This window comes from Sapajus apella, unplaced genomic scaffold (assembly GCF_009761245.1).
Source record: "Sapajus apella isolate SASKATOON/1434 unplaced genomic scaffold, GSC_monkey_1.0 scaffold112, whole genome shotgun sequence".
Taxonomy (NCBI): Eukaryota; Metazoa; Chordata; class Mammalia; order Primates; family Cebidae; genus Sapajus; species Sapajus apella.
In genome coordinates, this window is record NW_022437052.1 from 3,927,933 (window position 1) to 3,952,141 (window position 24,209).

At 56.7% G+C, this 24,209-nt stretch overlaps 1 protein-coding gene and 2 pseudogenes across 5 annotated transcripts; 1 reads left to right on the forward strand and 2 right to left on the reverse strand.

Moving 5' to 3' along the window:
- Nucleotides 1-1,759: 1,759 nt before the first annotated feature.
- LOC116537650 lies at nucleotides 1,760-3,793 on the reverse strand (annotated as a pseudogene). The gene has a single exon (XR_004263237.1). The product of XR_004263237.1 is annotated as an uncharacterized LOC116537650 (transcript).
- On the reverse strand, nucleotides 1,761-14,268 carry MAFK (MAF bZIP transcription factor K). 4 transcript variants are annotated; one of them, XM_032259864.1, is made up of 3 exons: nucleotides 14,084-14,268; nucleotides 5,489-5,568; nucleotides 1,761-4,765 (listed from the first exon to the last, which is right to left on the reverse strand). In XM_032259864.1, the coding sequence occupies exons 2-3, from the start codon at nucleotides 5,522-5,524 to the stop codon at nucleotides 4,331-4,333; spliced, it is 471 nt and encodes a 156-aa protein (XP_032115755.1). In that variant the 5' UTR covers nucleotides 5,525-5,568; nucleotides 14,084-14,268; the 3' UTR covers nucleotides 1,761-4,330. The 4 variants fall into 4 exon arrangements, with proteins under 4 accessions (XP_032115755.1, XP_032115754.1, XP_032115756.1 ...); XM_032259863.1 differs by having other exon boundaries at nucleotides 5,489-5,683; nucleotides 14,084-14,162; XM_032259865.1 differs by lacking the exon at nucleotides 14,084-14,268 and adding an exon at nucleotides 6,242-8,859.
- On the forward strand, nucleotides 7,499-11,099 carry LOC116537651 (annotated as a pseudogene).
- Nucleotides 14,269-24,209: the final 9,941 nt, after the last annotated feature.

Consider the following 24,209-nt stretch of genomic DNA (forward strand, 5'->3'; position numbering starts at 1 on the left):
CTCAGCGCTCACACCAGCCAGGACGGCGACAGAGCTCAGAGAGGCGTAGCAAGTTGCCTGAGGTCACAGAGCAGCGACTTGGACACCAGTGAGCCAGCTCTGCAGAGGCCGTCTCTCCACCCTGCCTCCTGCCCCTCACAGATGCCTCTCCCCTGCAGACAAGGCTGCTTCTGCTGGTTTCCAGCACAGCTCGAAGGAAAGCCCTCAGGGCTAAACCCACTCTGCATGGATGAAGGCAGCGTGAGGCGGTCCAGGCCAGGCTCGCCCGCCTCGGGAGGGAGCATGGGCACATGCAAGGGGGAGAGGGCAGAGAACAGCGTGGTTCCAGTGTCATCATCACTGCTGAAAAAGGGGTTCCCCAGTGACAGGCCCCAACAGAGGAGCAGGCCTCGAGGCAGGCAGGAGCCACGTGTCTTAGCTAGATGCTCTGCCAAGCTCTCTAGCCCCTCCTAGCCTCAGTGTCCTCATCTGGAGATGGTCCAGCTGAGAATCCTCAGCAATCCACAAGAAAGGCTGGAAGCCCTGGGGGCCCCAGCCTGGCCTGGGTGTAGGCTGCGTGGCTGTTCGAGGTGGTGTCTCCTGTCATAGCTTCCCCATCTGTCCTCCCCCAGGAGAAGCAGGCTGGGCCCAGAGCCACAGGGTGGGCCACAGGGAGGTTGGATTTAGCTGGGGAAAGTGCCATCCCTGCCATTGCTAGGGACAAGCTCAGGCTGCCGTAGCCCCAGTAGATGCCACTCCCACTGCACCATGCACCAGCTACGGCACTCACCTCCACACCCAACTCACAGGAAGCAAGGCTGGGGTGGGAGGGACTGGCCCCAGGCCACATGGTTGCTGAGAGCTGGGATTTTGACGGGGTGCAGTGGCTCACGCCTGGAATTTCGGCACTTGAGGCCAATGTGGGCATATTGCTTGAGCCTAGGAGTCTGAGACCGGCCTGGGCAACATGGTAAATCATCATCTCTACAAAAAAATACAAAAATTAGCTGGGTATGGCGGTGCATGCCAGTGGTCCCAGCTACTTAGGAGGCTGAGATGGGAGGACTGCTTGAACCCAGGAGGTTGAGGCTGCAGTGAGCCGTGATCATCCCACTGCACACTCCAGCCTGGGTGACAGTGAGATCCTGTCTCAAAAAAAATTGAGTTGGGATTTCACCCAGTATGGTCCAGCACTGGAGAGTGTTCAGACCCCAGTCAGCTCAGCCCCAAAAATGGGGACGGGTGGGCAGGGGCTGCTCTCCCCGGAAGGTCAGGCAGGGCAGGGACAGCATCTGGGCGGGCCCTTGACTTTTCCGAGTCCTCAGGCTTCCGTCTGCTGTGCAGGGGGCTTTGCTCTCTGCTCCCGGACAGACTCTGTCTGGCTCAGAACTTCCTGCAGGCTCCACTGAGAGTCCAGCAAAGCTGGATGAGGGGTCTCACGGGGAAGGGGGACGCTGACCGCCGCACTGCTTTCTGCTCCTTCGTTGGAAGAGAGAGGCTGCCTGGACAGAAGGCTCCGGGTGGAGCAGACGGAGATGCTCAGGACTGCAGCTTGACCCTCAGAGACCAGGCCCAGGACGTGGCCACCTGACTGGCACCTCCCTTGTGGCTGTCCCAGCGTCAGTCAGGGGCTGGCAGTCTGAGAAACCCACTTACACATGGTGCCCAGATCCTGACCCTGACCCTCCTTGGTGAGGGACAGGCGGGGTCCCCTGGGATGGGGGAGTGGTTCTTGGCCCAAGAAAGCCCCAGCTGAAAGCACCAACTACACGACGCAAGAGTCTGAAACCAGAAAATTCTTTATTGCAAAGGTACAAAAGCGGTCACAGCAGCAGGACGCACGGCAATAAATTAGGTGGTGGCCGCAGGGACAGAGCAGGGCGGCGGCGGCCAGACACGGGCCCACATGTGATCTGTTCTCAATAATTTATATCATGATAAAAAGCAACACAAAAATAAATATTGAAATGGAACTGCCCAGTAGCACAGAGGCCAGGGTGAGGCGGTGTGGAGGCGAGGGCAGGAGTCCCCACGCCTGGGAAACTCGAAGACCTGGATCTCTTTGGGAAGCCGGAGGCATGGAGACAGAAAACAAACCCACTCGACAAAGAGACCTTCGTCTTTTAAATTAAAAAAATCCATATATTAAATCATGACAATGAAATTTCAACAATCTGGAAGGAAAAGCAGAACACGCCATCCTTCCCTGGCCCGGCCCTGGACGGTGACGGGCTCCGTCCACCCTGGGGGCCGGGGGGGGGGAGTCCCCTCTCTGGCAAAGCACCACAGGCAGGTAGACGCCTACGGCCCACAAGACATGGATCCCAAGAACCTCAAGACGGGACAGAACCGGCCACCCGCTGTGGCCTGTCCTGTGGGGCCCAGTGGCCTGGTGTGGTCCGTGGGAAGACGGAGGGGGACGGCAGGCGGCCTGGGGCTCCCAACTCCCACCATGCCCGCGCCCGCAGCTCTGCTGATAGATTTACAGTATCAAACTGGAAAACAAAGATTGTTACGAAAAATCTGTAGATAAACTGTGAATATAATTTTATATCTCTATATATTTTCTGTTTCTCTCTTTAAATATCCCCCTGGTCCTTATGACATCCAATATGGATTACCTACCACGGCCACGGGGGGCAACGGCTGTTTGGGAACGTGCAGCCCTTTGCTCTCTTGGGACCCAGTGGCCCTGGTGGGCCTGCAGATTCCCGCTCACTTCTAACAGTAGATGCAGAACCAAGTCGCAGCCCTGGGGCTGCCTGTCCTGCGACCTCCCAGTGTGGCTGGCACTGGCTGGGGCTCTGCAGCTGGTGGGGGGTGTTACCGGGTGGGCAGTGACCACTGAGAGGGAGCTGGGGCCCCAGGCACCGCCTTGCATGTCCTACGTGGCAGCCCCAAATGGGGCTCACATCCGCCAGCTCCCCCAGGCAGGGGCTCTGCGATCCCCCGGCTCCCACCGTGGAGGCCCCAGTCACAGGAGGGACCCTCAAGCGGCTCTCCAGGAAAGGAAGCCCAAAGTGGAGTGCCAACCCCGCTGGTGCCTCAGTGCTCTGGGAAGGAGAAGCAGGCGAAGGCTCCAGATGAGGACTGAGTGCTGAGGGCCTGCAGCCCGTGGCTGTGCTCCTGGGGGTCTGCACGCGGGAACCACATCCATCAGGCTCTCCTGGCCTGGTGCCTGCCACCGCCCAGCCCACCGTGCCCTCCAGAGTGCCAGCCTCACTCCCAAGCTCCTCTACAACTGAGCCGTGTCCTAGTCCTGCCCCTGAAGGCTCTCCACCTGCTCTCGCACACAGCTCCCACCTCCTCCGCCACCCCACGAGACTTCCTCCCTCCCACCTCCACGTCCACGTCCACCAACATCCCCCAGGCTGCACCCCCTCCCCAGGCCCCCAAAAGACCTCCTCATTCCCCCTACACTGACCACAGCTGGCGAGAAGCAGCTCCAGGACACAGAGCCTGAGTTCCGCTCACTGTCACCTGATGGGATGCTTCTGCCTGTCTCCACCAAGATCTGACAGCCTGCGAGGTCCGTGTCTGGGCGGCCGGCTCCCGTGGGCAGGGGGCTTCTGCGCTATGCAATCTCCTCCGATCACCAGAGCACAGAGGAGACCTCATAACATATGAGCCATTCTCTGCAATGCGTGCCCACAGGCCCTCCCTTGGTGAATGCCAGCAAGCTGCCCCCATCAGCCCCAGTGCCGTGATGCCAGATGTGCCTGCACACACCCACGTGTACACACAGACACACCACCCCACGCAGGCGGCCTCCCACACCGTGCCCACTCCCGCAGGCCCCCGCTAAGGTGGAAGCAGGTCACAGCCACTCCAACAGGACAGCTGGAAGGACGGACACCATCCACGCTCCTCCGCAGGGGCTGTGGAGTTAGGGCAGCGAAGGGCCCCCGCACCAGCTGGAGGGCCGTGGCAGGACAGGTGTTGATAGCTGTTCACGGCAGGAGTGGAAGACGAGCTGCACACCAACCCAGCCACAGGGGCCTGACTTCCAGGGCTGTCTCTCCTGGCAGCCCCTGCAGGGGACAGCGGAACTTCCTGAAGGCCTTTCCGTCGATCCAACCTGACTCCCACGGGCACAAGACACCAATTCCCACACACAGACACATCCTGCAGGGAGCCGGGGGCAGGCGTGAGTGGGTGCGTGTGTGTGCATGTGGACTGGTGAGCTCACTGGAGCCCACTCCTCGCCCTGCACCATAGTTTCATCCCGGCTTGAGCTGCCTGCACCTGAGGGGCCTGCGTTTGGACTTGGATGTTGAAAGTGCGTCCCAGTGACAGGCTTAAGGGGTGCGACCCTGCTCGCCTGCCCGCCGCCACCTGCCTCTGGCAGGCACTATGAGGCGGCCGAGAAGGGTACAGAGGTGGAGGAGAGCTCGGCGGACTTGACGATGGTGATGACGCTGGTCGTGGCCACCTTGGAGGGTGCCACGGGCCCACGGGCTACGGTGCGTGCGAAGGTCTGCAGCGCCTCGTACTTGGAGCGCAGCGCGTCCAGCTCCAGCCGCATGCTGCTGTTCTCACGCGCCAGCTTCTCCACCTCCTGCTGCAGCTCCACGCGCTGCCGCTCCAGCTCCTCCTTCTGCGTTACCCGCTTGATGCGGCAGCTGGCCGCGTAGCCACGGTTCTTGAGTGTGCGCCGCCGCTGCTTCAGGCGGGTCACCTCTTCCTTGGTGAGGCCCCGAAGGTGCTGGTTCAGCTCCCGCACTGACATGGACACCAGCTCATCATCGCTGAGCACCGGGGCGTTCTCGCCCGCCTCCTTCTTGACCTGGGGGGCCACAGCGCAGGGTCAGTGGCAGGAGAACATGGGGTGCCCGCCTGGGACCAGCACCGGCATGGTCAGGGACCCAGCGGTACCCCTGCATGCCCGCACGCTCTCGGGGCTGGCCTTCGGACCACAAGATGCCGTGCATGCAGGCAGCCCACATGATGGCTGTGGCCCCACAGGACCCTTTCTGAATGGGAAAAGCCAGCGGTGACATTGGTCACTCCTGGTTACTGACAGCCTCAGAGCCCATGAGGACCCAGAGCACATATGTTCTGCTACTGAGACTGAGCCGGTTCACAGGCATGCACCATTGCAGAGGCGGGGAGCACCGGGCACAGATGGGCTCAGGCCCTGGGCGCCGGAGCATCCCATTCACCAGAGGCCACGCTGCCCACACCTGGAGTGGGAGGATGAGGCCACACTGCTCACACCTGGAGCAAGGGGATGAGCTCATGCAGTAGTGCCCAGCGGGGACATGGCCCTGTCGGGTGGGCATCAGACCCTACCAAGCCCACAGCATGGGAGTCATCTACTGGGGCCACAGTCCCCGATCCTGACCCCACCTCTCCTGTGAACATCCCCTGGACACAGCACCCCACCTCTTCCTGACAACAGAGAGGCCTCCATCACAGGCTCAGGGCAGTCCTGAGAAGCCGGGGTGTCAAGCCGGGGGCCTTTCCCATGCCTGTGTTTGAGACGGGGCCTGCCTGGAGCCAGCCTTACCTTTAATGCCTTGTTCGGTTTGGGATTAGTCGTCATAACCTGGGCACAGTCACCAGGACAGAGCTCTCTGGAACTCGTAGCTGGAAAACACGGGCAAGCAGAGAAGCCAGCGCAGGTCAGGACCGGAGGTGCAGGACGGGGCGGCCGCCTCCCATGCAGGGACCTCCTCAGCCTGGGATGGATGATCACAGCACCCTGAAAACAAGACGGGGTACCATCCCGGCCCATCCTGAGGGGCTCCCCAGGGCATCCTGGCCAAGCTTCTGTCTCTGCCTAGGGTTCCAGGAGGTAGCCTGGCCACACCTCACACTCTAGCACAGTCCGAAGATCAGCTGGGACCCCCACCCCAGAGCCTAATAACCACATGCAGCCCCCTGCTGCCCTGTGGGCCTGGGCTGTGGCCACCGGCGCTGTGGGGTGACCAGCAGGTGCCAGCAGTGGCTGCTTCCTGCTCTGACTCTCCCCGAAGTCAGACAAGACGTCTGCACCCGTGCGACACAGGGTGCTCCGTCCTGAAGACCAAAGTGACCACTGGCAAAACCTCCCTCCCCCAAGACGGCTGTGCTGGCCCCAAGGCCCCGCTGGACAGCCACCCTAACCTGGCAAAGACTCCAGTGCTCCGGACGCAGCCTGGATCCCTGAGAGGGAGCCTCTGGGGAGCCCTGGCCATCACCAGTTTCCCCCAAGGTGGGCCTGGGTGAGGCCCCAGCCGCCTTCACGCCCCAACCTCCCCGCAGGCCACGGGTCACCTACCACGGCCCCAGCCGCTGTGGCTGTGACATCACCACCTCCACCTAAGCTGCCCCTGAGCGAGGATCCTGCGGCCCGAGGGGGTGTGGGGCCCCTGAGGGGCACCAGGTCGGGCGCTGCAGCCAGAGACTTGGAAGGTGGGGAGCCGCCGCCTTGCCGAGCGTTAGACTGTCTGGCGGGAGCCGTCCCCGCCGCCGCCCCCGCCACCGTCCTCACGTCTGCATTGTGTCACACATTCTAATCATTCATGAAAAACCCAGCCAAAGCATCCCCGGCATGATCCCTCCGATAGTTGCCATGGCGACCTTGGGACCGAGCCAGCCCTCACAGTCGTCATGGAAACCGAGAAGCCCAAAAAATGATCCTGACTTCAGGTCAGGCTGCACAGACATCACGAGGCTGGCAGGCAGTAAACAAACTCATTCGTATCCCGCAGCCGGGACAGGCGGGCGGAGGGCGCGGGGCTGCTTGTAGGACAGGGGTTCACAGCACCCACTCCCACACCCCAAATACCAGACACAAGTTCCTGCAGAAGGAACATCAGAGTGGCACATGGTGGTGGGCGGTGTCCTTGGGCAACACCTCCACTGGACATGGGCACTGTGGGGGGGGTGACCCCATCCTGCCCTCCCTGCCAGCCCAGGACCCCCCTACCCTGTGCCAGGGAGCCCTCGGGCCCAAATCCCTTCACCTTCCAGCCCCGCCTCCTACTGGGGTCCCACCCCTGCAGTGCACCCATCCCCACAACCAGAGGACCGCGTAAGCGAGACGGTCCCACACTAGGCTGCGGAGCCCGCCGCCCTTGCCAAGGCCAGCTGCTCTCAGGGCGCTGACGTAGACGGCACAGGACGACACCAGCTGGTCCTGGAGAAGGCCAGGTGGGCTCCAGGCTCCTCTGCACCCGCCCTGGGGCAAGTGTGACAGTGGAGAAGCCGGGGCTCGGCTGCCTCGGCCACCGTGGGGACCTGCAGATGCCAGCGGCTGGGAGCACCATGAGAAACTTTTCCATGTCAGAGGGAGGGGCCGCGGGCACCGCTTCCAGCTCTGCAGTGAGCACGTCAGTGCACAGGCCGGCCACAACATAGCTATGTGGTGAGTCACCAGATGTTTACAGAGCCTCGCGAATTCCCACACACCCCGGCCGCCCACCCAGCAAGGACCCGCTCCCAGGCCCCCAGGCCCCCTGCCCGCCGTGGCAGCAGAGCTGGGCGGAAAAGGAAGGTCCTGCGGACAGGGCCGTCTGGCCAGATCCACGGTGACATGCAGGGCTCGGCCAGGTACCCGGGGCAGAGTTCAGCGTGGAGATCCTTCCACTAAGGAGAGGCTTCCCGGGACGTCTGTGATGTCACAGAGGTGAACAGGAGCTGGTGGTGACCCCAGGAGGGGCAGTTGACAACTTCTACAAGGTCAAGGTCGCCAAGGCTGCTAGAGCACACCTTCGCTCCCCTCATGTCGCCAGTGCTTTAGGGCACACCTGCACTGGGCCCCTCTGAGGAACTAGAGACCTGGGGGAGGCAGGGGTCCTGGGCAGCCCGACGCTGTACTCACAAGCTCACCCCCGACTTCCTTGGGCAGGTCACAACTCTGCTCTGCCAAGGAAGCCTGGACAAGCCACGAGCCTCTGTAGCCAACCCCCAAGAGGCGATGCAGAAGGGACGGGCCAGCCAAGTGTCGAACCTTCTCTCAGGAACCCAGCATGGATGGGATGCTGCTGGCGCCTACTTCTCCCCACCACACATGAGATATATCCAAGTAGCATTAACCTAGAGTCGCCTTAAACATCAGAGGCAAGAAAATCGACAGCTTGCTTTTGGGAGGAGATTCAGAGGAGAGTTTTGCATGTGCAAAAAAAGTTTGTAAAGCAACTCATCTAAAAATGATGACTGCCCTAAAAAGGGGTTTTGTGAATCGTTCGCCCTCACACAGTCTCCAGGGCTGCCAGAGCACAAGTAGAAAGGGCTCCCTCCCCAGAGCCAGAGACGCAGCCTTAGGGTATCATGCCAGGGGGAAGAGTGTGCCTGGGGTCCCAAAGACACCCGCAACGCCGGCTTCCCGCTACCTGGGGCCCAAGGCAGGGGCTACTGCATCAGCACCTGGTCAGCAGTGCAGCCAAGCTCCACCCCAGCACCCCCAAGGAGCGAGGCCCTGGCATTCTGTCTTACGACCACCAGCTAACAAAACGCCAGCACTGCCACACATGCCCCTGATGCCCCTGAGCTCCTCTGGGTTTCCATAGAGTCACCCCGGTCACTGTGGTCAGCACCACAGCTGGGGGCCTGGGTAGGCGGTCTGAGTTTCCGCTATGGGGTCCCAACCACTGACCTAGGTAAAGGGTGCAGCAATCACCCCCCACACCCCCAACCCCAGTCCCTGGCAGCAAAGTTCTCCGCCTATAACCTGGAACACCTTTTATGTGACTGGTTTTCTGATGGAAGAGGAAGGGCTTTCAATGCAAAGCCAGACACCTCAACATGATGTACATCTAAACAAAGCTCAGCAGGGGAAATCATTTCCTCTAAAGGAAAAGGAGGCTGGGAACAGTGGCTCACGCCTATAATCTCAGCACTTTGAGAAGCCGAGGTGGGTGGATCACGGGGTCAGAAGTTCAAGACCAGCCTGGCCATGGTGAAACCCTGTCTCTACTAAAAATATAAACATTAGCCAAGCACAGTGGCAGGTGCCTGTAATCCCAGCTACTGAGGAGACTGAGGCAGGAGAACCACCTGAACCCAGGGAGGTGGAGGTTGCAGTGAGCTGAGATCGTGCTATTGCACTCCAGCCTGGATGACAGGGTGAGACTCTGTCTCAAAAAATAAATAAATAAATAATAAAGGAAAAGGAACCACCAGAAGCCTCAGACAGAGGTGACTCCTGCGGCTGCAGCTGGGAATAAGTGATGGAGCCAGGACGCTTCCATTCAGGATCCAGACCGAGGGTCTGGGCTCCATAAAGCGCAGGGCAGGGCAGCTCCGCCATGGAGGAACCTTGTAGAAGATGAGGATCTGGAGCCCAGGCCTCCAGCAGGCAGGGCACACAACCCAGGGTCAGCCATCCAGAACTGCCCTCTCAGGAGCAGATGAGTCCAGGCAGCCACCTCAGCAACTGGAGAGTCATGTTTTACCTTTTGATTTTCACTTTAGAGACAAGGTCTCGCTCTGTCACCCAGGCTGGAGTGCAGTGGTGTGATTATGGCCCACTGCAGGCCTCCTGGGCTCAAACAATCCTCCTGCTTCAGTCTCCCGAGCAGCTGGAACTGCTGCTGTGGCACCACGACACCCAGAGAATTTTAAATTTTTTTAGAGAGGCAGGGTCTCACCATGCTGCCCAGGCTGGTCTCAAGCTCCTGGGCTCAAGTGATCCTCCAGCCTCAGCCTCCCAAAGTGTTGGGATTACGGGCGTGAGCCACCCTGCCCAGACATTTTTAACTTTTTAAATCCTAGCAAATATTCACTGGTCACCCATGGGTCTGACCCCGCTCAGTGAGGGGTTGACAGCCCTGACATCTCTTGGTGTGCTGGCACAAGCTGAGAAGGACCACCTTTGGGGTCCACAGGGGAACACTTTATGCACAAAGTTGGGACTGGGCACGGTGGTCCTTGCTGGGAATCTCAACACCTCTGGAGGCCGAATGCTTGAGCCCCATAGTTTTAGACTAGCCTGGGCAACATAGCGAAGCCCTGTCTCTACAAAGAAAAAAAATTTTTTAATAGCCGGGTGTGATGGCACCCGGCTACTCGGGAGGCTGAGGTGGGAGGTTTGCTTGAGCCGGGAAGCCAAGGTTGCAGCGAGCTGTGATTGCACCACCACACTCCAGCAGCCTGAGTGACAGAGCAAGACGCTGTCTCTTAAGAAAAAAAAAAAAAAAAAAGACAGAGAGAACAAAGTGAGTAGGGCAGGTGAGGGCTGGATGACCCCTCTGAACAGTCCCGGGCAAGGATGCCCATGGAGACAGAGATTTCAAAGCTTCGGGGCTCTGATTCTTCCCAGATGACAGGATGCATCGGGGCCACCGCTGACTCTCTGAGGCCAGCACAGGGGCTCTGGATGGGTCACCTGCTCTTTCCCAAGGGGTGAATGACAACGGAGACTCCAAGCTCCATCCCCTCAGCCACCCAGCCAGTCTGACTAAGACAGAGTGGCCCTTCCACTTCCATTATCTACGGGTCTAGAAGGATGTGAGATGCAGGAGAGGAAGGAGGGCCCAGGAACAGAGGATGATCGTCCTGTGCGAGAGGCTTGGGTTCATCCAGCGGCACATCAGCAGCTGCCCTCCCACCCTCCCTCACCTGTGACTCCCACGACAGGTGCAATCCACAAAACCAGAGGCCACCCAGGGCGTGCTGGCCTCTACTGGGAGCCTTTCAGCAACAGACTCCAAGGCAGGCACCCCTCACAGTGGGCCACAAGGGTGGGTGGGGCCACTGTGGTGTTGGTACCCAGTGGGCACCTATCAAACAGGTATCAACCGACTAACTGCAGCCCTGGCTGGTCCCAGAGACCAGCCAGACACCCATCCTACTGAGGATGAAGTCCTAGACTGCAAGGGCCCCCACGGTCCAGCTGTTCTGGACACAGCCCCCCTCAGCATGTGGGAGGTACCCCGCTTGGCACCCCTAGCCCGGCCCACACCAGCCCGCAGCCTGGCCCTGGCTGGCCGCCCTCCAGCAAGCTACAACTGTGGGCCCGGCTTGGAGGACATCTGGTCACCTTGCATTTGCAGTCCGAGGAAGCTGTGTCATCCCGCTACATCCAGAGGTGACTCAGGCAGCCGCAGCAGCAGAGAGCAAACTGCAGAACACACCACACCCGCTCCAGTCCCCGCCCTGGCTCCCATACCATCCTCCCGCCCTGGGCCTCTGCTCCCCATCAGCATCCTGTTCTTCCCCAACCGCCCTGGGGCTTTACCCAGCTCCTCCAGCCTCCAAGTACAACCAGGGGCATTCCAGGGGGCCCAAACGCCCCCTCCCCCAGCCCCCAACTGCATCATTCAGTGGTGTGGCCCCAACTCTCTCTCCTTTCCTTGTCCACTCACCGAACTGGCTTGATCCCAGTCCCCAAGCATTGCCTGCCCGAACCCATGGCACCTGCCCTGGCTCGGGCCTCCAACTTCTCTTGACTGGACTACAGCTTTGGCCAAATGGGATGCCCTCACCCTGATCCTGGTGCCCCCACACGCAGCAACACAGGCTTGGGGTTCCTCCTGAACCCCAACTCCCCCATCCCAATGCCGTGGCAGGTTTCTAATCCCCCCACTATCTGCACTGAGTACGTGGTTCCTGCCCACCCTCAAGCCCTGCTTCTTCCAGAAACACTCTCCATTGTCCTCAGGTACGCAAACACCCTCTACCAAGGCCTGGTTCTAGATCCTTCTGGGGACAGGGGGCCTCCCCACAGCATGGTGAGCTCCTTGCGAGCAGGGAGCATATCTTCCCTACAACCTACATGAGTCCCCACTGCACGAGATGAGCCAGCCTCGCATGGGAGGGCAAGGAGAGGGCAGTCTCCACCACAATACCTTCCCCAACACGCCCGACACACAGCGTGGAGACGCAGGCAGGCTTTAGACCAGACCCCACCGGCCCTGGGGCCGGGCCAGAAGATGTCATGGCCTGGGTTTCCTCATCTAGAGTGGCCGGTCAGGGCGGGGCGTGTGGCCACTCAGGTTCATGTGTACCTGCTCTAAACTCCGATTTTAAGACGACACTCCCAGTTTCCTGAAACTGCCGGAAAGCGGAAACATGACGAGTCTGTGACTTATAAAAAGCAAAAATAAATAGCAGGGAAAAGCATCTTCCATTCTCGGACAGCAGGGAGGGTGGGGACGGAGCAGTGAGTCACTGTTTACTGTGGAGAGGCAGCCACATGGAGCGTTCTCCCAGCTGGCCAGATTTCCATTTCCCGTGTGGACTGGACCCGAAACCCAGAAAGTCCACTGCAGAAACCTTTAGACTCAGAAACAGCTGGGACAGGAACAGGCACAACTTCTTCTCGGTCTGGGTGGTAAACAGCTTTGCCGGAGACTGTAAACAAATGCCGCAGCCATCAGCAAGCCCCATGGGTGAAAGCACGCGCCTTGTAGACACAGAGTGGCCCGAAACAGCAGCCTCCCAGGCGCACAGAAAGGCTGGCACCCCGACAGCCCCAACCCTCAGTAAACGCTGTCCCCCCGATCCCGGTTACCGGCACCTGGGGAGTCAACAACACTGCAGGGAACCAGCCCCTCAAAGCCCTGCTTGAGTTCAAGGCTAAAAGGCAGGAGAAGCCTGGTTTGTTTTTGCTTGAATAGATGTCTTATTTTGGAATAATGAGAGGTCTAGTTTTAAAAGCAGACTCCCTCTACCAAGGTCAAACTCACACATTCCTGCTGAGTTACCTAAGGAGGGGAGACAGTCTCATAAATGGTGCTAATACCCAAATACGGTGCAGGTGTGTCCCAGCCACCTGCACAGCCCACCCACACTCTCCAGACCCACCCCCAGCTCTTTTAACGCTCCAAGTCCCTGAAGATGCTGGGCTTGGAGAAGCTGCACCACGCACCCCTCTCTGTCTTGGAGATCCCCTTACAACACACGATGAAACCTCAATGCCAGTCAAGAGACCTAGAAGCCCACCCTGAAGAATCAAAGGGGCGAGAAGGGCTGTGCCGGAGCCCAACCAGATATCCCTATCCCATACAGATATGTCCAGCAGGGGGTGGGGGGTTTGAGTCTCAGGATCTTCCCGAGGCCAGGCACCTGGCCAGGGAGCGGCTGGCTGCCTGTGGGTCACTTGGTGAATGAATGGTGAGTGGATCTGATTTCTGCCTCGGCTTCAAAAGCCGCGTTAAGAAGCAAGCAACAGCATGCTCAGGGGCACAGGACCGGGGAGAGGCACACGGGAGGCCCCGAGAACACACCTGGCCTGAGCATGAGAACGCAGCACAGCGCAGGGCCAGTGCTGTGCCCCAGGCAGACCCAGGTCAAGGGCCAAGGCCAGGCCGGGTCCTGGCTTTCTGGGTTCCTCAGTGGCACCTCCTCCCACCCCCCAGGATCTAGAGGCTGTGCAGACACACACAGTCACAGTCACAGGCACATACACACAGTTTCCTGAACTTGACAGAGGTACAGAAGAACCCATGCAGTGGAAGCTGGAAGAGGCCTGAGCCCCTGCCCCACACGTGGGCAAAAGGATATGCGCCTTGGGGCCACTGTCACCTGCCCCCTCCCGCCTCCTGCAAGGCCTTCCTTCCGGCACCCCCCCTCCCCGCAGGTGGGCGGCTGAGAGCTACACCAGTCCCAGGACCCCGCCTCTGGGGAGACTCGGTTACCCCCAGTCCGCCCCCGGACGCGCGTGGGCCCTGCCATTGGGCCGCAGCGCCGCCACTCACGAGGAGGAAGCGCGGGGGGCAGGCCAGGGCGCACGCGGAAGCCACGCTGGGGCGGAAGCCGCGGGGAATCCACGCGCCCGCGCCCTCCCCGCGCCGCCCGCACGTGGCGCCCGCCCCGCCCCCCGCAGGTGTGAAGGCGCGGGCCCGGTGCGCGCCCCCGCCCCAAGGGGACCCCCGTTCCCCCAGGTCTGGTGTCCACGCCCCAGGGCCCCGGGCACTGCAAGCATGGCCCGGGAGGCACGCTCAGGGTAGGGAGCCTCGCGTCCCGGCGCTGGGCCCAGGGAAGCCCCCGCGGCCTGCCGGGCGGGACCCACCTGGGCAGGTGCGCGGGTCGCCCTGTGGGCCGCGTGGGAGTCTTGGGCCCTGCGCACCCGGGCCCGCCACCCCCGGCCCGCGCCCCTGGACGGCTGTGACTCAGCGGCCAGTAGGCCTGGCCCCGCGCCCCCGCCCAGCTGCCCGGGCGCCCCGCCGCCCCTCACCTGGCGTCGCGCGGGTGGCGCAGGCGCGCGGCGGCTCCTCGCGGGCACGCGCTGTCCTCGCGCCGGCGCTCACTCTCGCGCTCCCCTCGGCCGCCGCCGCCGCCTGGCGCTCGGGCTCAGACTTCGCGAAGAACAACAAGTCCCCCCCCGCCGCCCGCCGCCACCGCGCCCGCCCGCCCGGCTCCCCAGCATCTGACACCGCTTCCGGGATCCGCGACGAGCGCGTCATGCCGCCCCGCCCGCGACCACGCCCCCGGCCACGCCCTCCTCTCCTGCCAGAGGTGGTCGCTGGCCCAGCTCGCACCTGCAATCCCCGCGCTTTGAGAGGCCCAGCGGGAGGAACGCTGGAGCCGGGGAGTTCAAGACCAGCCTGGGCAACATAGCGAAACCTCCCTTTCCCTATTCCCCGTCTCTACAAACAAAAAAATTTAAGGCCAGCTGGGCACGGTGGCTCAAGCCTGGAATCCCAGCACTTTGGGAGGCCAAACCGAGAGGATCGCTTGGACTCAAGAGTTCCAGACCAGCCTAGGCAACATCGTGAGACTCCATCTCTACAAAAAATGACAAAAATTAGTCGGGTGTGGTGGTATGTTCCTGTAGCCCCAGTTACTCAGGAAGCTGAGGCAGGAGGATGGCTTGAACCTGGAAGGTGGAGGCTGCAGTGAGCCATGATTTTGCCACTGCACTCTAGCCTGCGTGACATGGTGAGATCCTGTCTCAAAAAACAAAACAAGCAAACCAGTAATGTAAAAATGGGGATGAGTACCGGGAGTGGTGGCTCATGCCTGTAATCCCAGCACTTTGGGGGGCCGAGGCGGGCAGATCACGAGGTCAAGAGATCGAGACCATCCTGGCCAACATGGTGAAACCCCATCTCTACTAAAAATACAAAAATTAGCTGGGCGTGGTGACACGCGCCTGTAGTCCCAGCCGCTCGGGAGGCTGAGGCAGAAGTACTGCTTAAACCCGGGAGATGGAGGTTGTGGTGAGCCGAGATCGCACCTCTGCACTCCAGCCTGGCGCCTGGCAACGGAGCGAGACTCTGTCTCAAAAAAAAAAAAAAAAAAAGATGGGGATGAGTGGCTACTGACCACAGCCTCTGTGGGTGGGCCCAGCCCCCTTCTAAAGCCCCAGCTGGTGGTTGCTGGGGAGCACAGCAAGAGTGCCCAGGATGGGATCAGAGCACCACTGGCCGGAGGAGTCCTGTGAGGGATCTTCAGGTGCGGCTGGCCCCTGGGGGAGCTGCCTCTGCTTCTTGCCACAGGTGGAGGACAGACTGGAGAGGGAACCCGTCTGGAGTCCCTCGGGGGGACGGTGAGTCCCTTGCCATGCTTCTGGGTCCCTAAGCCCCACTCCTCTAAGCGCTGCAGGAAGAGTCTCAGGCCTGGGCAACTGAGGGTTCCCCAGGGCACCCGCCACATCTGTCCAATGCAGGTTCTGGGAAGCCTGTTTTCTCGGCTCAGGTGGGACTCAGGAGCAAGTGCAGGGAGGTCTTCCAGTGTCATCCTTGCCACTGTGTGGCTGGGGATTTAGGCAGCAGCCCAGTGGCCTCTTGCTGTAGAGTGAGGGGGAGGCTTCCTGGGCCATCTCTTACCCCCACATGCCAGTCCTGCACTGACCGCCTGGGAGACCCCTCTTGGCTGAGGCCCATGTGGCCTTCTGGGGCAGCCAGCCACAGTGACGCCTGCAACCTGACCAAAGAAACAGCTGCCAACCATTCAACAACAGCAGTAGCAACAATGTCCCACACCCCCAGGATGTTTGCAGAAAGACATCCCCTGGGAATGGGAAAGGTACTTCCCTTGTCCCGGCCCACATACTGCACTCAGGGTCCTCTGATGCCTCAGGAGCCTCCCGAGAAGCTGTGGGGGTCTCCAGGGGACTCTACATTTCTCATGCTGTTGTTCCTCTAACTCAACTGCATTCTTTCCATACTAAGCTTTTGTTACTAATTGCACACTTTTATTATTGTCTTTTTAATTTTATTTATTTTTTTTTGAGACGGAGTCTCACTCTGTCCTTCAGGCTGGAGTGCAGTGGCGCCATCTCAGCTCACTGCAGCCTCTGCCTCCTGGGTTCAAGTGATTCTCCTGCCTCAGCCTCCCAAGTAGCTGGAATTACAGGCACCCACCACCACACCGGCTAATTTCTGTATTTTTAATACAGACGGGATTTCACCATGTTGGTCAGGCCGGTCTCGAACTCCTGACTTCAAATGGTGCACCCACCTCAGCTTCCCAAAGTGCTAGGATTACAGGCATGTGCCACCACACCAGCTAATTTGTGTATTTTTAGTAGAGACGGGGTTTCACCATGTTGGCCAGGCTGGTCTCGAACTCCTGACCTTAGGTGATCCGCCTGCCTCGGCCTCCCAAAGTGCTGGGGTTACAGGTGTGAGCCACCATACCCAAGCATAATTTTTTAAATTTTGATTTATTTGTTTTGTGCCAGACTGGAGTGCAGTGGTACAATCACAGTTCACTGCAGCCTCTATCTCCCAGGCTCAAGTGGTCTTCCCATCTCAGCCTCCTGAGTAGCTGGGCCATGGGCTGGTGCTACCACATCCAGCTAATTTTGTTTGTTTTTTGTAGAGAGGGAGTCTCATTCTGTTGCCCAGGCTGGTCCTGAACTCCTGGGCTCAAGAGATTCTCCCACCTCGTCCTCTCAAAGTTTTGGGATTACACACATGAGCCACTGTGCCCAAAGTTTATTTTTTACCATGGTAAAATATACATCACATAGAATTTACCATTTTTGCCATTTTTTTTTTGTTTCAACAATAGAATTGAACTATTTTTTTTCTAACTTAAAAAATATGTATTTTTTCAGAGATAGGGTCTTGCTATGTTGACTAGGCTGGCCTTGAACTCCTGGCCTCAAGCAATCCTCCAGCCTCAGCCTCCCAAAGTGCTAGGATCACAGGTGTGATTAGGCTGGGCATGGTGGCCACCACACTAGGCCAACGTAACCATTTTTAAGTGTACAGTTTGGTGGCATTAAGTACATTCACGTTGCTGTACAAACATCACCGCCATCTGTCTCCGTAAGTTTTTCATCATTTAGTGGTAACTTTTGTAAAAAAAAAAAAAAAAAAAAGTTAAGTTCTGGCCAGGCGTGGTGGCTCACGCCTGTAATCTCAGTACTTTGGGAGGCCAAGGCAGGCGAATCACCTGAGGTCGGGAGTTTGAGACCAACCTGACCAACATGGAGAAATCCCATCTCTACTAAAAATAAAAAATTTGCTAGACGTGGTGGCTCATGCCTGTAATTCCAGCTACTCGGGAGGCTGAGGCAGGAGAATCGCTTGAACCTGGGAGGTGGAGGCTGTGGTGAGCCAAGATCACACCATTGGACTCCAGCCTGGGCAACAAGAGCAAAACTCCGTCTCAAAAAAAAAAAAAAAAAAAAAAAGTTAAGTTCTGGATCCATTTAAAATCTATACTGCCATATGCTGTAGATAACTGTGGACCCAACTTTTCCTTTTTCTAAATAATTATTAAGGTGTCCCAATATAATTTATTAAAAAGTCCATGCTCACAATGCTGTATTAAGCCCATTTTAGTGGTGAAGAAACTAAGACTCAGAGAAGTGAAATGAAGAGACACCCCCCGGATCCCCCACCCCTGACCCCACTCCTGCAAAAGTGTGCCTAGTGGGAGCTGCCTTCTCAATTTCTGCCTGATTCTACCCTCTCATTCCTGTTTTCAAGGAGCTGATGAGAATAGAGACTGGCTGGGTGTGGTGGCTCACACCTGCAATCCCGGCACTTTGGGAGGTGGAGGCAGGTGGATCACGAGCTCAGGAGTTCGAGACCAGCCTGGCCAACATGGTGAAACCCCATCTCTACTAAAAATACAGAAAACTTGCAGGGCATGGTGGTGTGTACACATGGTCCCATGACAGCACCCTTGCCCTCCAGCCTGGGCGACAGAGTGAGATTCTCTAAAAACAAAAACAATTTCTTAAAAGAAATCATTAAAGTACTTAAAGAAAACACTTTTGTGTGTTTGTTTGTTTGTTTGTTTGTTTTGTAACAGGATCTCATTCTGCCACCCAAGCTGAAGTGTCATGGTGCAATCCTGACTCACTGCAGCCCTGACCTCCTGGGCTCAAGCGATTCTCCTGCCTCAGCCTCCCAAGTAGCTAGGACTACAGGCATGCACCACCGTACCCGGCTAATTTTTATATTATTATTGTTATTACTGAGACGGAGTCTCACTCTGTCACCCAGGCTGGAGTGCACTGGGGCAATCTCAGCTCACTGCAACCTCCGCCTCCCGGATTCAAGCAGTTGTCTGCCTCAGTCTCCTGAGTAGCTGGGATTACAGGTGTGCGCCACCACGCCCAGCTAATTTTTTTGTATTTTTAGTAGAGACAGAGTTTCATCTTGTTGGCCAGGCTGGTCTCAAACTCCTGACCTTGTGATCCACCCCCTCGGCCTCCCAAAGTGCTGGGATTACAGGTGTGAGCCACCTCGCCCAACCAATTTTTATATTTTTAAATAGAGACAGGGTCTCACCATGTTGCCCAGGCTGTTCTTGGACTCTTGGGCTCAAGGGATCCATCTGCCTCAGCCTCCCAAAGAGCTGAGATTACAGGCATATACCACTGTGCTCAGCCTTGAAGAAAATGTGTAACTTTCTTTATAACTTAGAGTGGGAAAAGGTTCCTCTAATCTTGATTAAAAATCTAAATACCATAAAACAGATTCAAGGCAAAAACTCCTCGCAAGCGGCCGGGCACGGTGGCTCACCCAAAATCCCACCATTTTGGGAGGCCGAGGTGGATGGATCAGAAGGTCAAGAGATCGAGATCATCCTGGTCAACATGGTGAAACCCGTCTCTACTAAAAATACAAAAATTAGCTGGGCATGGTGGCGCACGCCTGTAGTCCCAGCTACTTGGGAGGCTGAGGCAGGAGAACTGCTTGAACCCAGCAGGCGGAGGTTGCGGTGAGCCGAGATTGCACCACTGCACTGCACTCCAGCCTGGGTAACAAGAGCGAAACTCTGTCTCAAAAAAAAAAAAAAAATAAATCCTCGCAAGCAACGTCGCAACACAAAGCACACACTAGGAAAAATACTCACAACCCAGATCTACCAGGGGCAGGGCTCCTAAACATGTGTGAAAGAAAACAACCAATGAAAGAAGGCAAAACACATGAATGAATAGATCATCTACAGAAAAACAAATCCACAGAACAAACACATGAGACGGTATTTATCATCAGAGAATGACACTGCAGTTCTGCTTCTCATCCACGGGAATCACCAGATCAGACCACGTGCCTCAGTGGCACAGCTCAGGGAAGGTGCCCTCAGACACACTGCTGGTGGCAGTGCAAGGCAGCGGAGCCCCAGGGCAGCAGTCTGGCCACACTGTCCATGGGACCATGGCCCCGATTTGTGCCAGAACCCAGAAAGCTGACTACTTCATTCTCCTTCTCCTCCTCCTCCTTCTTCCTCTTCCTTCTCTTCCTCTTTTTCTTCTTTCTCCTCCTCCTTCTCCTTCTTCTTCTTCTCCTCCTCCTCTTTATTCCTCCTGTTCTTCTTCCTCCTCTTCCTCCTCTTTCTCCTCTTCCTCCCCCTCTTCATTCTTCTTCCTGTTCCTCTTCCTCCTCTTTTTCTTCTCTCCCCTCCTCCTCCTTCTCCTCCTCCGTCTCCTCCTTCTTCTTGTTGTTCTTCTTCCTCCTCTTCCCCCTCTTCCTCCTCTTTTTCTTCTTTCTCCTCCTCCTCCTTATTCTCCTTTTTTCTTTCTCCTCCTCCTTCTTCTCCTCCTCATCCTTCTCCCCCCCTCCTCTTTCTTCTCCTTCTTCTTGTTCTTCCTCTTCCCCCTCTTCTTCTTTCCTTCTTTCTCCTTCTTCTTCTCCTCCTCCTTCTTTCTTCTTCTCCATCTTCATTTTCCTTTTTCTTCTTTCTCCTCCCCTTCTTCTCCTTCTCCTCCTCTCCCCCTCATCCTCCCCCTCTTCCTTCTCCTTTTCCTTTAACTCCTCTTTCCCCTCCCCCTTCCCCTTTCTCCCTCCTCCTCCTTCTTCTCCTCCTCCTCCCCTCCCCCTCATCCTGCCCCCATCCCCTCCTCTTTTTCCTTTAATTCCTCCTCCCCCTCCCCTTCCGCTTCCCCCCCGTCCTCCTCCTTCTTCTTCTTCTTCCTCTTCTTCTCTTCTGCTCAGACTGGAGTACGGTGGTGCAATCCTAGCTCACTGCAGTCTTGAACCTCCAGGCTCAAGTGATCCTCTCACCACCACATCCAGCTAATTTTCATATTATTTTTATAGAGACGGGGTCTTGCTCTTTTGCCCAGACTGGTCTTGAACTCCTGGGCTCAAACAGTCCTCCCACCTTGGCCTCCCAAAGTGCTGGGATTACAGGTGTGAGCTATAGCACTCAGAAATCCCACTTCTAAAATCTGTGCCATGGATCCAATTGTTCACGTGTGAAAGGGACCTGTGCAAGGATCACCATGGTGACATCAACGGTCATTGTGGCCCACTGAAAACAGCCAACTTGCCATCGTTGAGGGACTAGCTGAGTCACTTAGCACAGCCACACGGTGGAGTGCTATGCAGCCATGAAAAAGAAAGCAGAAGACCTCTGCATGCTGAGTCGGAAGGAATTCTGGGGTACACTGTGAATGAAAAAACAAAATGCAGAACTAGTGTATAATATACTACCTTGTGTGGTTGGAAGACCCCACAGTGCCCAGCAAGGGTCTGGAGCCTCAGCCTGTTCCCATATGAATACAGAACTAGAAAAGAATTAGAGATATAGTTACATAGTTATTCCTATACATAATCATGAATAATCATATACAGATATTGATCGACTTACCACCTATGAAACTTATGACCATTCGACTTTACAACCACAATCGTTAGCCACGACTGCTCCGCGTCTGGCAGCGCAAACGTTGCCCAGCTGGGCGTACGACAGTGCAGACCAGCTTCCGGCAGCACTACCATCTCCGTGTGCACCATTTCAACTGTACATATAGCCTACTCAACTTACGACCAAATCGTGTTACGACCGGTCCGGGGTCCCGACCGTGGTCGTAAGTCGATCACTAGCTGTAGTTATTCATATGTAATCACAGGAATACATATATTCTGTATAATCTTTTACTAATGATTATCTGGTTATGAAGCATGGAACTGAGGTGACAATGTGAACAAAGTGACCGTAAGGCAAGATGCTCTAAGCCCTCTGTCACACCCACATAAGGGCTGCTGGAGGGTGCCTCGGCTGACTGGGAAAGCACCTGACAAACATTTAGGCAGCTAGGGAAGGAGACATCCAAGACGTCTGAGCCATCTCCTTCCTTGGGGGAGTTAGGAGAAAACTCCGCTCCTCCAAGCTCTTGTGGTAAGGCCTGACAGTTGTCAGGGAGATCCTCAGACATCGGAGCTTAACTGTCTTTATGTGATGCTGCGCTTCAGTGGTCACCTTCCATGTCACTTTCATGTTCCGCTTCTGCACCTGGTCCCTCCTTTTCTTAAAAGATAAAATCAGTAACATAGATCTTAATGTCATTGTTCTTTCTTGACAAATGTGAAAAAGTGCTGATGCAAAAGTGCTCCTCACTTCAGCTACTTGAAAGATCTGGGCCCCTATCTCCAAGACACACACATGAGTTACCTGACTCTATCACTGACCACCAATACCTCACCCTACCTTCCCTGCCCCCTGCTTTGTACTCAATAAAAGTCAGAATGTCCAGGCACTCGGGGCCACTGCCGGACTTCGAGCTTTGGTTGGCAGTGGACCCCTGGGCCCAAGCTCTGTCTTCTCCTTCTCAGTGTCTTGTGTCTTTTATTTCCACAGTTTCTTGTCTCTGCACCAGTAGAGAGGGACTCATGGGACCCTGTAGGGCTGGACCCTACAACCTTGAGTGCAAGGAATGGCAGGAGAGAAAAACGTAGAATCATGTTTACACCGCTACAAGGAAGACTGGAAGGATAAACCAGAAGCTAATAGAGACCAGATGTGGTGGCTCATGCCTGTAATCCCAGCACTTTGGGAGGCCAAGGCAGGAGGATTGCTTGAGGCTAGGAGTTCAAGACCAGACTAGGCAACGTGGCAAGACCCCATATCTACAAAAAATTGTAAAATTAGTTAGGCATAGTGGCATGTGCTAGTAGTCCTAGCTGCTTGGGAGTCTGAGGTGTGAGAATTGCCTGAGCCTAGAGTTCAAGACCAGCCTGGGCAACAGAGCAAGACTCCTCCCTACAAAATATGAAATAGCTAGGCACGGTGGCTCACATCTGTAATCCCAGCACTTTGGGAGGCTGAGGCAGGCAGATCACTTGATCTCAGGGGTTCAAGACCAGCCTGGCCAACATGGTAAAACCCCGTCTACTAAAAATATAAAAAATTATCCAGCCGTGGTGGTGCCCACCTGTAATTCCAGCTACTCAGGAGGCTGAGGCAGGAGAACCGCTTGAACCCGGGAGGTGGAGGTTGCAGTGAGCAGAAATTGCACCACTGCACTCCGGCCTGGGCAATAGAGTAAGACTTCATCTCTAACAAATTAAAAAATAAAAAAAAAAAAAACTTGCCAGGAGCAATGGCTCATGCCTGTAATCCCAGCACTTTGGGAGGTTGAGATGTGCAGGTCACCTGAGGTCGGGACTTCAACAGCATCCTGACCAACATGGAGAAACCCCATCTCTACTAAAAATACAAAGTTAGCCAGGCATGGTGACACATGCCTGTAATCCTAGCTACTTGGGAGGCTGAGGCAGGAGAATCGCTGGAACTCAGGAGGTAGAGATTGTGGTGAGCCAAGATCATGCCATTATACTCCAGCCTGGGCAACAAGAGCAAAACTCCATCTCAAAAAATAAATAAAATAAAATAATAATTAGTGGGGTGCTATGGTGCACACCTGTAGTCCCAGCTACTCAGGAGGCTGAGGTGGGAGGATCACTCGACCCCGGGAGTTAGAGGCTGCAGTGAGCTAAGATTGTGCCATTACACTCCAGCCTGCACAACAGAGCGAGACCCTGCCTCTAAAAAAATAAAAAGAAAAGCCAGTAGAAACAGGTGCATTTGGTGGGTTGGGTGGGGCAGGGTGAGGCCAGTGTTCTCTGGAAAACTCGTTTTATGCCCTTTTGGCTGCTGTCAGGCCACGTATCTCACCTGCTCGAAGCTATACAATTAAATGTAAAGTGAAACAGAGGAAGGAACACAAAGTGGTTGTGTGGGTTGAGGTTCTGAGGGGCCGTGCAGACCTTTGCCCTGTGCCTTGGTGAATGTCCCTGTTATTACGGATTTATGGCAGAGGCAGTTTTGGTTATGCCTAGACTGTCCCTGTTTGCCCTGGAAAGAGCCGTGTGACTGTCGGGGTGCTGGGACTAGAATATAGAGCAGAGCCTGCCCCGGGACCCCAGCGGTGCAGAGAGATGTGGCAAGACCCATATCTATAAAATATTTAAAAATTAGCCAGACATAGTGGCATGCACTTGTAGTCCTAGCTGCTTGGGAGGCTGAGGTCTCATCACTCGCAGGGAGATGAGTCTAATCGTACCATGAGCCTGGGGTGCCCTGGGAGGGGTGGGGTCTCTCCTACCCCCACTTCTACCTGAGATTCCTGAGAGCTGGAAGCATGGAGGGTAACTAGGGGGACTCAGGTGGTCCCAGCTGAAGTTGAAGAATGGGAGGGACACAGAGGCCACCAGGATCAATTCTGCCTTCGGGAGGAGACAGGCAGGAGCCCTGGGTGTGAAGGGCGGGAGGTGGGCCCCAGCAGTTCTACCCTCAGCATCCCCGAAGACTCTCCCCCCGGGACTCACACCCCAGAAAAGCAGGGACTGGAGCTTGGAACAGGCTGGGCTTCAGGGTTCCCTGCCACATCCCACCCTCAGCTCGGGAAATCCAGTGTGCTCCCTGGGAACTGAAGGGGGCCCAGTGTCTGCACCCGATGCCTCAGGAAGGGGCAGCCTCTGCAGGCGGGTGCTTGCTGACTGCCACAGGCGTGGTGCACGCTCCTCTGCATGACTGCAGGGCTCAGTGGGGCCTGTCAGTGTCCAGCACTCCCTGTCCACTGTGAGGGGGAGAGAAAATGTGACCTGCTCAAAGCTCAGGGACTCTCTCTGCAGAGGCAGGGTGGCACCTCGGCCTGGCACACCTGG

What these genes read in the sequence shown, in the direction of transcription:
- MAFK (XM_032259862.1), bottom strand. Translation starts at nt 5,716, where the DNA reads ATGGGCCGGGATGGTACCCCGTCTTGTTTTCAGGGTGCTGTGATCATC. An exon ending in AACCGAACAAGGCATTAAAG is followed by an intron (nt 4,766 to 5,488) that starts GTAAGGCTGGCT and finishes GTGGCCCCCCAG; the next exon opens with GTCAAGAAGGAGGCGGGCGA.